This window comes from Bos javanicus, chromosome 19 (genome assembly GCF_032452875.1).
Source record: "Bos javanicus breed banteng chromosome 19, ARS-OSU_banteng_1.0, whole genome shotgun sequence".
In the NCBI taxonomy this organism is placed as follows: Eukaryota; Metazoa; Chordata; class Mammalia; order Artiodactyla; family Bovidae; genus Bos; species Bos javanicus.
In genome coordinates, this window is record NC_083886.1 from 16228941 (window position 1) to 16242536 (window position 13596).

The window sequence follows — 13596 nt, forward strand, 5'->3', positions numbered from 1 at the left end:
CTGTCTTTCTAAATGCTATTCTGACAAAGGAGAGTTGTATAGACTCCTGGAATTCAGAGTGTTGGTGTCTCTTATGAAAGTAATCACAAACTGCTAAAAAGTCTGATTGGTTTCTTTTAACTAAATGACGTACAGCACTGATAATATTTAAATTGACACCTTTTTCCTGGAAGGCATATGCACTTACAAATCTGCTTTTTCAAGCCAGGAGAAGAAGCTCTTTCCTGTCTCCCACATGCATGGAGATAATAAAACTTGTGCTTCTGCTAAGTTTCTTAAGAGTCTGAGAGTTTATGTTTCATTTAAATGAACATTTCTTACCCAGGAAGCGCTGCGGACCTTCCCTACTGGTGTGATACCTGGAACTCGCACACCATCCCCAAGAAACTAGGGGCTGGGTTCCCCTTGTGCTGGCCAGCACGCGCCCTGCCCTGCCACCTGCAGGCGACAGCAGGGCCCCTGCGTTCTTTCCCATGGTCTCTGTTGCTCCTTTTTTTTTAACAGTATGTTTACAAAACTTTGTTGTACAGAAAGCAAAAATGGGGTTACAACCTCAGTGTAACTGGTAACCATGGATGGCTATATGAGTCATCCACCAATCACAGCTACCCACACCACAGCAAGAATCACAGCTACCCACACCACAGCAAGAATCTTACACGAAAACCTGGCAACACTTAGAATTTCACTGGGGTGAAGTCCCCAAGCTTGGCGGTGGATTTTCAAGAGGGACTAAAAGGAAGGAGTCAGAATGTCATGGGAACTATGCTGTTTGGGTGGGTGCATAGGTGTTCTGGGATTTGTATCACAGGTACTTTAAAAGAAACAAAGCAGCTACCAACTCTGTAGGGTCTTCCCAGGTGGCTCTCCGCCTGCCAATGCAGGAGATTCAGGTTCAATCCCTGGGTTGGGAAGATCCCCTGGAGAAGGAAGTAGTGATCCACTCCAGTATTCTTGCCTGGGAAATCCCATGGACAGAGGAGCCAGGTGGGCTACAGTCCACAGGGTCACAAAAAGAGTCGGGACATGACTCAGTGACTAAACAACAACCAATTCCTAGCAGCAGTAACCCAATAATCCCTGAACTATGTCCTGACACTTGCCCTTCCCAGACCCCAGGGAACATCCTCAACCCACCTTTAAGCAACCCCCTTGCTCCCTGACACGGTCTCTGCCCTCGAGATGCATTTTCTAGCCCTCACTCCTGCCATGAGTAAATGGGAGAAGAAATCTCCTCCTGCCCACCACATCCAATGCTGGTACCTTCAATGACTTCAAAGACAGTAGCTCACAGGCCATCATTTGGAACACAGCCCACTGTAAAATGATTTCAGGAGCCTGTTTCTACCATTGGGCTTCCCTGATAGCTCAATTCGTAAAGAATCCACCTGCAATACAGGAGACCCTGGTTCGATTCCTGGGTCGGGAAGGGATAGTCTACCCACTCCAGTATTCTTGGGCTTCCCTCGTGGCTCAGCTGGTAGGAAATCTGCCCTGCAGTGTGGGAGACCTGAGTTCAATCCCTGGGTCAGGAAGATCCCCTGGAGAAAGGAAAGGCTACCCACTCCAGTATTCTGGCCTAGAGAATTCCACAGACTGTATAGTCCATGGGGTTGCATGGAGTCAGACATGACTGAGCGATTTTCACTTTATTTCTCCCCAAGACCTAGAACTCACTTACCTACATTGGATCCCAGAACCTTGGCTAGTGGTGTGGCTGTTTGCACTAAAACCTTTCATAAAACATGAAGTCTTTTATGGAAGATTTTATGAACCACAAGGAAATCTATTACCCTGATGTTTCAGTGGCTTGGGTTTAGAACTTCAGCTGTAAGAGGGAAACCCACAGACCTCAGAACCTCAAAGATCACTGCCAAAGTGGCTTTTGGCAGAACCACACAAAAGAAGGAGGTGACAGACCCAAGAAGGCTGAAGAGAAGGTCATGGGAACCTGCACTTCTGGGAAAGTAAGAGTACCATAAGGTTCCAGTGTCACTGAGTGCAATCCCAGCTCCAGCTCCAGCTCCTGCTTCTATGGCCCTGCAGCCACTCTGCCTTGGAACCTCAGTGAATGGATGCTTCTCCATTTCACCACCGCTAGCTCTCCTGCCCAGAACCCTTACATTTCCTAAACACACTGAGGCCAGGTGGCTGCCATTCCTTGAGTGAATTTGCAAATATGAATTGGCTTACTCACCAGTCCCGCATTCCCTTGACTGACCTGTTGAAGTACACATCAGTCAACTGGGGCGCTGTACCCTAAGGAACGGGGAATATTAATCAGATGAAAGGAAGGGAACTAACTAATATTGAGTAGTCATATACTACGCACCAGTTGCTTGAGATCAGTTCTTCTATGTAATCCTCACAATCAAGAGAAAAACAGTATTCACTTTTTGAAGTGAAAGTCGCTCAGTCATGTCCGACTCTTTGTGTGTACAGTCCATGGAATTCTCCAGGCCAGAATACTGGAGTGGGTAGCCGTTCCTTTCTCCAGGGGACCTTCCCAACCCAAGGATCGAACCCGGTCTTCCTCATTGCAGAGTCTTTACCATCTGAGTCACCAGGGAATGAAAAAACATACAGAAAAGTGCACAAATCATAAGCTTGATGAAAGTGAACCCATCCAGACCAAAAATTAGATGCTGTCTTAGAGTCCTACTCCATCACTCTCCACTACCTCTTCCCTACAAGTACTGTAAACAGTATCCTGGCTTTCAATATCATAAGCTAGTTTGCCTGGTTTTGAACCTATTACAAATGGAATCATTCACTATACAGTACATGGTGCTAAGTCCAGCGCCTTTCACGAAATATTATGTAAGCTACCTCCTTATTGCGTGTCAGTAAGTCAGTTCAGCTGCTCAGTCATATCCGACTCTTTGCGACCCCATGAATCGCAGCACGCCAGGCCTCCCTGTCCATCACCAACTCCCGGAGTTCACTCAGACTCACGTCCATCAAGTCGGTGATGCCATCCAGCCATCTCATCCTCTGTCGTCCCCTTCTCCTCCTGTCCCCAGTCCCTCCCAGTATCAGGGTCTTTTCCAATGAGTCAACTCTTCACATGAGGTGGCCAAAGTACCGGAGTTTCAGCTTTAGCATCATTCCTTCCAAAGAACACCCAGGGCTGATCTCCTTCAGAATGGACTGGTTGGATCTCCTTGCAGTCCAAGGGACTCTCAAGAGTCTTCTCCAACACCACAGTTCAAAAGCATCAATTCTTCGGCGCTCAGCTTTCTTATTGTGTGTAGCAGTAGTTTATTCACTTAAATTGGTGTGTCATCTTCTCTCGTATGAGGATGGAACAATTTATCCATTTTCTATGGACATTAGGATTACTTTCACTTGGGAGCTGTGATTGAAATTTTCTCTTTTGTTGTATACATGCTTTTTAGTGCACATAAATATCTATTTCTGTTGACTCTGTACTTGAAAGAGTTGCTGGCTCTTTTAGGGGATACTGCCAAATACATTTTCTTAAGCAGTTGTAGTAATTGAAATTCCCACCTGCAGTCCGTAAGAGGCCCAGTGACTCCACATTCTCACCAGCACTTGATTTTGTCAGTGTTTTTAATATTAGCCATTCTGATAAGTCTAGAATGGCATCTCATAATGCTTTCATTTTCCATTTCCCGGATGACTAGTGAGATTGAGCATCTTTTCATATACTTACTGGCCTCTTTTATGACATGCCCGTTCACAAAGTTTGCTCCAATTTTATTCTTCTTCTAGATAGATAGGCATTGCTGTTCTCGACTATTTGCACTTTCAAATACACTTTGTTTATTTTTTAACTTTCTGGCCATGCATGGGGCCTGCAGGATCTTAGTTCCCTCACCAGAGATTGAACTCGCGCCCTCTGCAGTGAAAGCAAGGAGTCTCAACCATTGGCCTGCCAGGGAAGTCCTTCAGATACACTTTAGAAACAACTTTTCAATCTCTGTCCCCCAAAGGCTCAGGTTAGATTAGCATTTAATGAAATCCTTATGTCAATTTGTAAAGAATTTGCATCTCCAATGGAATGTTGAGTCATCCAGTCCACGAATGTGGTAATGAATCTCTTATGTAGGTTTTATTTCTCTAAATAATATTTTATAGTTTTCTATGTAGAGCCCTTCAACATCTTTCACATGATTTATTCCTAGGTATTTGATATGGTTTATGTTATTGTAAATGGCATCATCTTTTACATTTAAATGTCCTAATCATTACAGGTATACAGAAATACAATTGATTTTTGTAAACTGACCTTGTATCTAAATTCATTTATTATTTCTGAGTTTATCTGTAGACTTTTCCCATATACATGTACAGACCTGTTGTGTGAATAATTTGAAAGGTTTATTTCTTGATTTTCAGTCTTTATGCTTTTCATTTCCTTTTCTTATTGTACCAGTTTAACCTCCAATATAAAGCCTAATCGAATTGGTAATAGCAAGTATTGTCTCATTCTTAATCTCAGGTGGATTATTAAATATCATTTGAACTGCAGCTTTTACGTGGATAATCTATCAGACTAAAGGAGTCTCCTAATTTTAGTTTACTGAAATTTTTATCATGAGTTGTTTAATTTTATCCAGTGTTTTCCCTGCCTCTATTAAAATAATCATTTTTTCCCTCATTCTGTTAACGTGCTATATGGAAATGTGATGCATGCTAGACATACGAGTCGTCTCTGGGAATTTTGCTGGGTCACTGAGAATGATCCTTTCTCTTCTCTTGCATAATTATGAACTATAACAACTGTGTGGGAATTCCCTGGCGGTCCAGTGGTTAGGACTCTGTGCTTTCACTGCCAAGGACCCAGGTTCAAACCCTGGTCAAGGAACTAAGACCCCACAAGTCACGGGAGGGAAAAAAAAAAAACAACTATGGAAATCTGGAGCTTCCGGGGACTATCTCACCACATGGAAAGAGCTTGCCAGAAATTAAGCCCAACCCGGAGGAAATAAAAACCAAGATGTGGGGACAGAGAGAGACAGAAAAACACCCTCACACAGAAAAAAAAGAATATGGATGACAATATTTGAACCCTAGTTCTAACAATGTCAACTCTTTCCCTGCATTGATAAAGTATATGAACCAATGAATTTTTTTTTCACTTGAAGTGCTTGGAGTTGATCTTATTTATATTCATCACATCCATCTTGCTTAGAAGATTTCCCCGAACAAATTGCAAAAGTCATGTCAGACTACTGAACATCAGCTGTATTTCCATCATAGTTAAGTGAAAGGAATGCGCACGCATCTGGGACGGGCACTGCTGCTGAAACATGCATTTCCAGGCAGCCGTAGTCAAACAGCAGGGGAAACAGGATATAAAAACCAGACAGATCAGCATCCAGGTACACCAGCACTAAACTTTATAGTCACACTACTTTACATATTTAAAGTAGGACCTGTTAGCTCCTACTTCACCACACAATCTATTTTCCAAAATGTAAAGAACTCCAGCCCATTATCCCGGCCTTTGGAATGGGTACAGAAAGAATTATCCAACCTGTCTTCCTAATCACAGATGAAAATTATTCTAGGAATTTCTGCAACTTGACAGATGTTAAGGAGCAAGAGAGCTAATGAAATATGCAAACTTTCCTAGAACAAAAGGCAAGATGTACAACTCAGGGGACGATCCACAGTCCTTCTTTTACATGGACACCTCATCGTGGTTGCAATGATCCCTAATGGAACTGACACCCCAAGAGTTCTCAGTTCGGAACTCTGCACAGTTACAGGAGCAGCCCCAGTCTCCCTCTGGGCCCCTGTCTAAGACACTGGTTTAATGAAGCCATAATCCATGCATTTGATGAGACATTCCCGAGCTGTCTGAACCACTGCTGCCCGCTTCTCGTCCGGCTCTTGCTTGCCCACCACCGTCAGGATCTCCAGCAGCTCACTCTCCACCAGCTTCTTGGCCAACTCAGCATCAGCCGCCAGCAGGTTGTAGGCAATGACCAGGCCCCGGTGTTGAACTGACAGCCGGTCATGCAAGCAAAGCCGCTGTAGAATCTCCAACCACTGAGTTGTCTGGAGGCAGGAAGGAAGATAAAGACAGATTGGAGGAATCAGTGGAGGGGACAGAGAAAGGAGATTCTGGACAAGATAAACAGAAGGTGTTGGCCAAGCCCAGATTCTGGCCTCTGAAAGGGCAAGTGCATATCTGATTATCTCTGTGGACTCAGCATATGCCCAGCTGAGCCTCTTGGAACTAGCTGGATGATGCCCATCTCCTTACCAGGGCAGGAGTTGGAGAATTAGAAGAGATTTGAAATAATCCAGTCCTTCTCATTTTGTAAGTGGAGCGACTGAGGTTCAGGGAGAGGAAGTAACTTAGCTACAGTCACACATCTGGAAATAGTACAGAATAAACATCCACCCATCCACTTAATTTTTAAGCATCATGAGAAGCAGAGGGACAGGCCTGCTGCCCGCCTGAGTGGAATGGGGATGGAGGGTGCTCAGAAAGGAGGTTCTAACTCTGGCACATGCATAACGCCTGCTTCTGCCAACCGATGTGCCCTGAGAAACGCTGCTTTAGCGCAGCAGCCTGTGGTCCCCAGGCTGGAAGCACCCCGCCTCTGACCTACTCAGTCAGAATTATCCTGGGGAAAGTTTTTTAACCAGCCCTCCAGATGACCCTTACACACCTTACAGCTTTGAGAAACTTGCCTTATGGAAAGGGCTGAAGGCCAGGGACCAAGCAGGATGAGCTATATCCAGGAAAGAGACCCTCCCCTGGTGCCAGGAGAGTATAAACCTCCATGGAACTTAGAAAACACACACACACATACACACCCCCACCTTGAGCTGGCTATCTAAAAGATCTTGCCTTTTATTCTTTTTATATATATATATATATATATTTAAATTACAGGATAATTACTTAACAATATTGTGATGGTTTTTGACACACAGCAACATGAATTGGTCATAGGTATTCATATGTCCCTTCCCTGTTGAATCTCCCTCCTGACTCCTCCCCCATCCCACCCCTCTAGGTTGTCACAGAGCACCGAAGAGCCTGCCTTTAAAGCAGACTTGCTTTAATACATTTGAATTGAGATGTTTACCTTTTTTCACCATCGGTGAATATGATGCCCACAAACTTCAGTTTGGTGAAATAAGGAAAGTTTCATTCTGCACCCCTTTGTTTGTGGTTATGTCCGTATCACTCTCATTACACCCGCTGAAATGGCCACAGTCCCACAAAGGGTCTGGCCATCATGCGCTCTTAAGAGCCTCTAACAGCGTCTTTGCCAAACTGTGAACTCCGATGGTACCCCATCCTCATCCCTGCTTCTCTTGAGGAGCTTAGGGGCTCCATGGCAGGAGTTAGTGCTGTTATTATTATTATTCTTGCTTAATGAGTTATGAGCACCAGCAAAGTGAGTTTGCACATTTAGGGTGTCCACATAAGGAGTGTAGAGGTTGCAGCATGAGCATTCCCCCCTTGCGTTGGTAGGAACAGATACCCAGGGGGCTGGCCTCCCCCGCAGAGGATCATACAGGGCAGTGTGGTCTGGGGCTGGGCCCCAGGCCTGCTCTCACCACTTCAGTCATCTTGAAGCACAGCTTCTTATGCGCTGCTGTCAGCATGGCCAGGGCCCCCGCAGCTGCATTCTGCAGCTTGTCGTCATCCTCGCCACAGAGCAGCACCACCAGCTTCAGCCGGTCGTTGCCATCGGCCAGGAACCTCTCCTGTACCTATGGGAGGCAGGTACGCGGCTCAGAGAAAAAGGCCCCCACCTGCCCAGCCTGGAGAGGGAAAGACGCATCTGGAGCCATTTCTCTGACTCAAGATCACTCAGAGCTCTGCTTTGAGCAGCGCACTCATTGACACCTCCTCCAGGAAGTCTCTGACTAGCTAGTCTTCTCTGACTAGCTAGATGAAAAGACTACAGACTCCTCCAGTTTACAGGTTACAGAGAATAAGGAATTCCTTACATAGCATTTGCTGTCACCTCTGTTTGCATTCAGCTCTCCATCCTTGGGGAAAGGGCAGGTACAGACTCCTGAAGGGTGGATGTTGCCTGTAGAGCCCCATCTCTTCCCTTTGGAGAAGACTGGAATGTTTCTCCCACAACAGATGGGCCTTCAGGGTCTGCCATAAAATGCCTTTGCGGTCCCTGAAGGCACAGAGGCTTGGCAAGAGCGTCTCTGGGTAGTTGGGTAGTTTACATGGTAGCCAAGACCTGCTGTACCATTTACCAGGTGGGGGATGAGGCATCCCAAGGCCCCCAGAGCCAGGAGAAGAGCCCCCTGCCCCTCTGCTCTGTAGTAAAACCTGGTTGGTTAAGTTTAAGAGCATTTTTGCTGGGTGACGTGTCCTTGAAGTCACCCACACTGCTCAGGTTATAAACCTCTACCTGCGTCTCCCTGAAGCTGGAGCAGTGGTCCTCAGAGGTAAGAGTGCAGTGATGCTCAGTACAGTCCCCTCACGGGGACATGTGTGACAGGGAAGCAGCTGCCCCGGAAGAACCACATGCCCACCTCTTGCACTAACTGCGGCCAGGACCTTGCTCTCATCACAGAACATGAAGGGAAGTGATGTGTCACTTCTAGGCCACCACGGCAGGGTGCTAGGGGAGTCTCTTCCCTGCTCTGTCTGCCCGTCCCCATCTGAACGGAGGCCACTCCCAAGGGGCAGCGGGGGGGGATGGTCCTTTCTTTTTTGGATGGAGGCAGGGTGACGACTGAACAAACCTGCACCCCTAAACCACTGCTTGGAAGCGAGCCACCTGACCCCAACGTAAGCAAGAAATGATGTGAAATGAATCAAGATTGCTGGGAGAAATATCAATAACCTCAGATATGCAGATGACACCACCCTTATGGCAGAAAGTGAAGAACTAAAGAGCCTCTTGATGAAAGTGAAAGAGGAGAGTGAAAAAGTTGGCTTAAAGCTCAACATTCAGAAAACTAAGATCATGGCATCTGGTCCCATCACTTCATGGGAAATAGATGGGGAAACAGTGGAAACAGTGAAAGACTTTATTTTCTTGGGCTCAAAAATCAGTGCAGATGGTGACTGCAGCCATGAAATTAAAAGATGCTTGCTTCCTGGAAGAAAATCTATGACCAACCTAGACAGCATATTAAAAAGCAGAGACATTACTTTGCCCACAAAGGTCTGTCTATGGTTTTTTATAGTCAAAGCTATGTTTTTTTCCAGTAGTCATGTATGGATGTGAGTTGGACTGTGAAGAAAGCTGAGCACTGAAGAATTGATGCTTTTGAACTGTGGTGTTGGAGAAGACTCTTGAGAGTCCCTTGGACTGCAAGGAGATCCAACTAGTCCATTCTAAAGGAAATCAGTCCTGAATATTCATTGGAAAGACAGGTACTAAAGCTGAAACTCCGATACTTTGGTCACCTGATGCGAAGAACTGACTCACTGGAAAAGACCCTGATGCTGGGAAAGAAGGCAGGAAGAGAAGGGGACGATAGAGGATGAGATGGTTGGATGGCATCACCAACTCGATGGATATGAGCTTGAGTAAGCCTTGGGAGTTGGTGATGGACAGGGAGGCCTGGCATGCTGCAGTCCGAGGGGTTGCAAAGAGTTGGACACGACTGAGCGGCTGAACTGAACTGAACGGAGAAATGAACGTCTATCCTGTTGGGATATGTCTATCCAGCATTCATGTGGCTGTTTGTTGTGACAGCTGGTCCTCCAGGGGGAGAGGTCCTCCCCCTCCCATCACTCTCCCCTCTGCTGTCTCTGGACACACGCTCTTCTCCCATGTGGCTGCCAGGCCTCCAGCCCAGCCTCAGACCAGCTCCCTGGTGGACCATGGTAGCCTTCTTTTGACTTTACAAGGTTTTCATGAATCAAATTTTCCTTCTTTAACAGTGAGAACATCTAAGACTTGAATTAAGAATTGAGGGGCGGGATCTCCCTGGCGGCCCAGCGGCTAAGACTGCACTTCCAATGCAGGGGGCGCTGGTTCAATCCCTGTTTGGGGAACTAAGATCCCACATGCCACGGGACACAGTCAAAAAAGTTAAGTGGGTCTCACACTTGGACCCAGGAGGGCCACTTGGCCAGACTTTCACATTTACAAAGGGCCTCAGATTTCAACCCTGTTCTTACCTCTAGTGAGGTTCAACCTACCAGCACAGCAGTGCCGTGCCAGGATGGAAAGAAGAGACATTCATTCATCATGTGGTGATGATTTCTCCTAGTACTGGACTGTGAAGCCATTGATGTAGTCTGAATTCATTTTATTTTTACAAATTCTATAATTAATCGGTGGCAAGCAGTGTTATAATGCATTGCAGTTTCTATGGAAACAGTGATCTGTCATTAAATGTTATCATTTAACATAATCCAAAATTACTGGCAACTTTTTGCATTTCTTCATTTTTTTATATGAAGCTGCAAATGGTCTAACCTCTCTTGACTTCCAAGAGACCCTGGCCTCGTCTTTTGCTATGAGATTATTTAGTAAATAACTTGGGGAACTGGGACTTCCCACCGCCCCCAATCCTGCCCAAGCTTTGGGATCCAAGCTTCAGCTAGGGATAACATCACTTTCCGTATTTCCTTCATCTCCGTTGGGGCCCCTTGGGGAGGGGAGCTGTCATGCAGGCCCCTTTCCACGCCTTGGTCTCGCGCATCCTGAGCCCCTCACCTCCTTGTTCACCACATGCAGGCCCCTTTGCACACCTTGATCACGCGCATCCTGAGCCCCTCGCCTCCTTGTTCACCACATGCAGGCCCCTTTGCACACCTTGGTCACACGCATCCTGAGCCCCTCTCCTCCTTGTTCACCACATGCAGGCCCCTTTGCACACCTTGGTCACGTGCATCCTGAGCCCCTCGCCTCCTTGTTCACACATGCAGGCCCCTCTCCACGCCTTGGTCATGTGCATCCTGAGCCCCTCACCTCCTTGTTCACCACCATGTTGCACATGCACTCAGTGGCCGCCTGCCGCAGCTGGTCATGGTTCTCAAACATGTAGTTCTCAATGTCCGGCAAGGCCTTCTCCTTAAAGATCTTCTTTCTAGGGTGTGAGGAGTGGAGGAAGAGAGCCTGCTGAGTCCTCTGTAAAGACCATTTGGGGTTTTAGGCCCCCAGGGGCCATTCCAAGATCCTCAGCCAGCACCGTTTAGATAGTGGTAATCCCACCCCTGGGCTTCCCCGGTGGCTCAGTGGTGAGTAATCTGCCTGCCAGTGCAGGAGATGCAGGTTCGATCCCTGGATTGGGAAGAGCCCCTGGAGAAGGAAATGGCAACCCACTCCAATATTCTTGCCTAGGAAATCTCTTGAACAGAGGAGCCCGGCAGGTTATAGTTCATGGGGTCTCAAAAGAATTGGACACGACTTGGTGGCTAAAACAATACCAACAACAATCCCACCCCCAGGAGGGGTCCCCAGTGACAGAGCACAGCATCCTGGCCATAGCGTGAGATCTCGGATAAACATGTCACCCAGCTGGCGATCCTCCTATATTATTGCCGGAGAATGTCTTTCTCTCTCCTGCTGGAAATGAAACCATGATGTGAGGTCTGGAGTAACCCTCATGCGATCATGAGAAAGAGGAAAAGTCTGTCTGAGAATTAAGACAATACGGACAGAACAGGGGGAGAGAAGTAGATTCTGGGAGAGCCTTATAACCCCTGCATCAAGCTGCCCCTGAGTCTGGATTATCCTAGATGAGTCATTATGACTCCCAATATCCTGAATCATTAAATTCCCATTATGCTGAGACCGACTGGAGTTGAGTTTTCTGCCACTTAAAGAATTTCAGTGCAATTCCACCATCCCCTTGCTTCCAAGGAGGAATACACTTTATCCCACTCCTCATCCACATGATATCTCTTTTACTACTTCAGAAGGACGTGTTTTTCCAGTCTCCTTTGGCTTTGCACCTTCAACTGGAGTTTTTCCAAGTGTTAACTCACATCTTCCCACACCCATTTCTACCCACGGCCTTCCAGCTAGTTCTCGGAGGCACGCACACACAGTTCCTGGGACATTTCCGACACTTGGCGCGACACCGCTCTCCACCCATCCCCTCCACGCCCCCACTCACCGGAGCTTGTCACTCCGCCCAGACAGGTTGGTGAGGCCTAGGAGAGCCTCATAGTTCTGGAGGCCATCCCTCTGTGTGTTCAGGAGACTCACGAGGGGCCGCACCACCTCGTACACCTACGCGGAAGGGGTCGAGGTGCCATCAGATGGAGACCATCTCTGCCAGTCATTTACCAGAGTTTACTAGAATACTAGAGTTTACTAGAGTCAGGTGCCCGGCTCTAGAATTTCCAATGCACTTGCCTACCCATTGTCTGATTCCACTTCCACAATGATCCTGAGGGGTGGGGTTATTTCCTTTACTTTGCAGCTTTGTTTGTCAGAGCCAGGGCTGGAATCCATGCCCCTCCACCTCATCGCCCTCTTTATAATAGCACCATGCCCCTTCCCAAGCCAGGGGGAGGGTGACAAGGAGAAAGGCCCCTGGGAGCAGACTCCTCCCATCACTTCTGAGCCCCTCACCCCCGGCCACCCACCCGCTCCCCGGGGAAGGCGATGTCTGGGTTGGAGACCGCGGCGATCTTCGCTAGGGCGTGGGCTGCCTTCACCTTGCCCACGTCTGTGCCCTCCAAAGCCAGGGGAATCAGGGCCTGCAAGGAAAGGGCAGAAGCACTCCTTGGTCACACATACAGAGCCTCTCTCCCTAGCCTCCCTGTCCAGCCACTGTCTCTTCCATCAGAAGTTCTAGAAGATTCAGCAACAGAGTCAACTCCTGAGCATCACAGAAAACAGTTAAATTCTTAATCATCGATTCACTCCCCCTGGTCCCCAGCACACACGGAGGTCTCCGCAGGCACTCTCCCCAACCCGTATACATTCGTTTGGCTTTTGGAAAAATCAAGACACTGATGTTTTCCTTTCTACCTAAGTCAAAGCTAATCATGAGAGCAGCCATTCACTGAGCACCTCCCATGAGCCAACACTTTTAAGTGTATTTTCTCTAATCCTGTGACATTCTACAATCTAACTGTGTGGTGTTTTCCCTTGTTTTACAGAGAGGAAACTATGAGTCAGAGAGAGAATTTGCCCAAAGTTGTGCAGTTAAAAAGGGACAAGCAAGACTCAATGACAAGCCTCCCATAGCAAAGCCCATGGTCTCTATCTGCACTGTTTGCTTCCAGTAGCAAGGAGGATAAATGGGATTCCACAGTAAATCCCATGACACATCACAGACTCAGGCACAGACAACACAGGTTCCTGAATAACCGTATTCCAAGAGGTCGGGCTGGGGCAGGGGCTGCATGATTCTTGGGCCAGGCAAAGATCATGCACACACACATACACACAGATTACACACATGCACAGACATACACACATACACACAGAGACACATACACATACATGTGAGACAGCTCCTCCCCAGTGGAGCACCCTCCTGGATGGCAAGACCCTTATTCCTCTCAATTACCTTACCACCACCTTGAGCCACAATGGTGCCTCGGTCCTTTGGGTTGTCACACAGTGCCAGGAATACCCTGGAGAGCAAGGATACAGGACATGTAGGACATGAGCACGCCCTTCCCAGGCATCAGCAGGCCAACAAGTGAGGCCCAGT

General features: G+C 47.4%; 1 protein-coding gene across 1 annotated transcript in view; it reads right to left on the reverse strand.

The window, feature by feature from the left end:
* Window positions 1-5349: 5349 nt before the first annotated feature.
* The window catches only part of UNC45B (unc-45 myosin chaperone B), a 32456-nt gene continuing 24209 nt past the window's right edge, over window positions 5350-13596 (reverse strand). The window contains exons 15-20 of the mRNA XM_061390366.1: window positions 13450-13516; window positions 12518-12631; window positions 12043-12158; window positions 10893-11010; window positions 7552-7707; window positions 5350-6030 (exon numbers count right to left, since the gene is read on the reverse strand). Of these exons, the coding sequence (XP_061246350.1) occupies window positions 5770-6030; window positions 7552-7707; window positions 10893-11010; window positions 12043-12158; window positions 12518-12631; window positions 13450-13516 (832 nt within the window). The 3' untranslated portion in view covers window positions 5350-5769. The remainder of the gene's footprint in view (window positions 6031-7551; window positions 7708-10892; window positions 11011-12042; window positions 12159-12517; window positions 12632-13449; window positions 13517-13596) is intronic.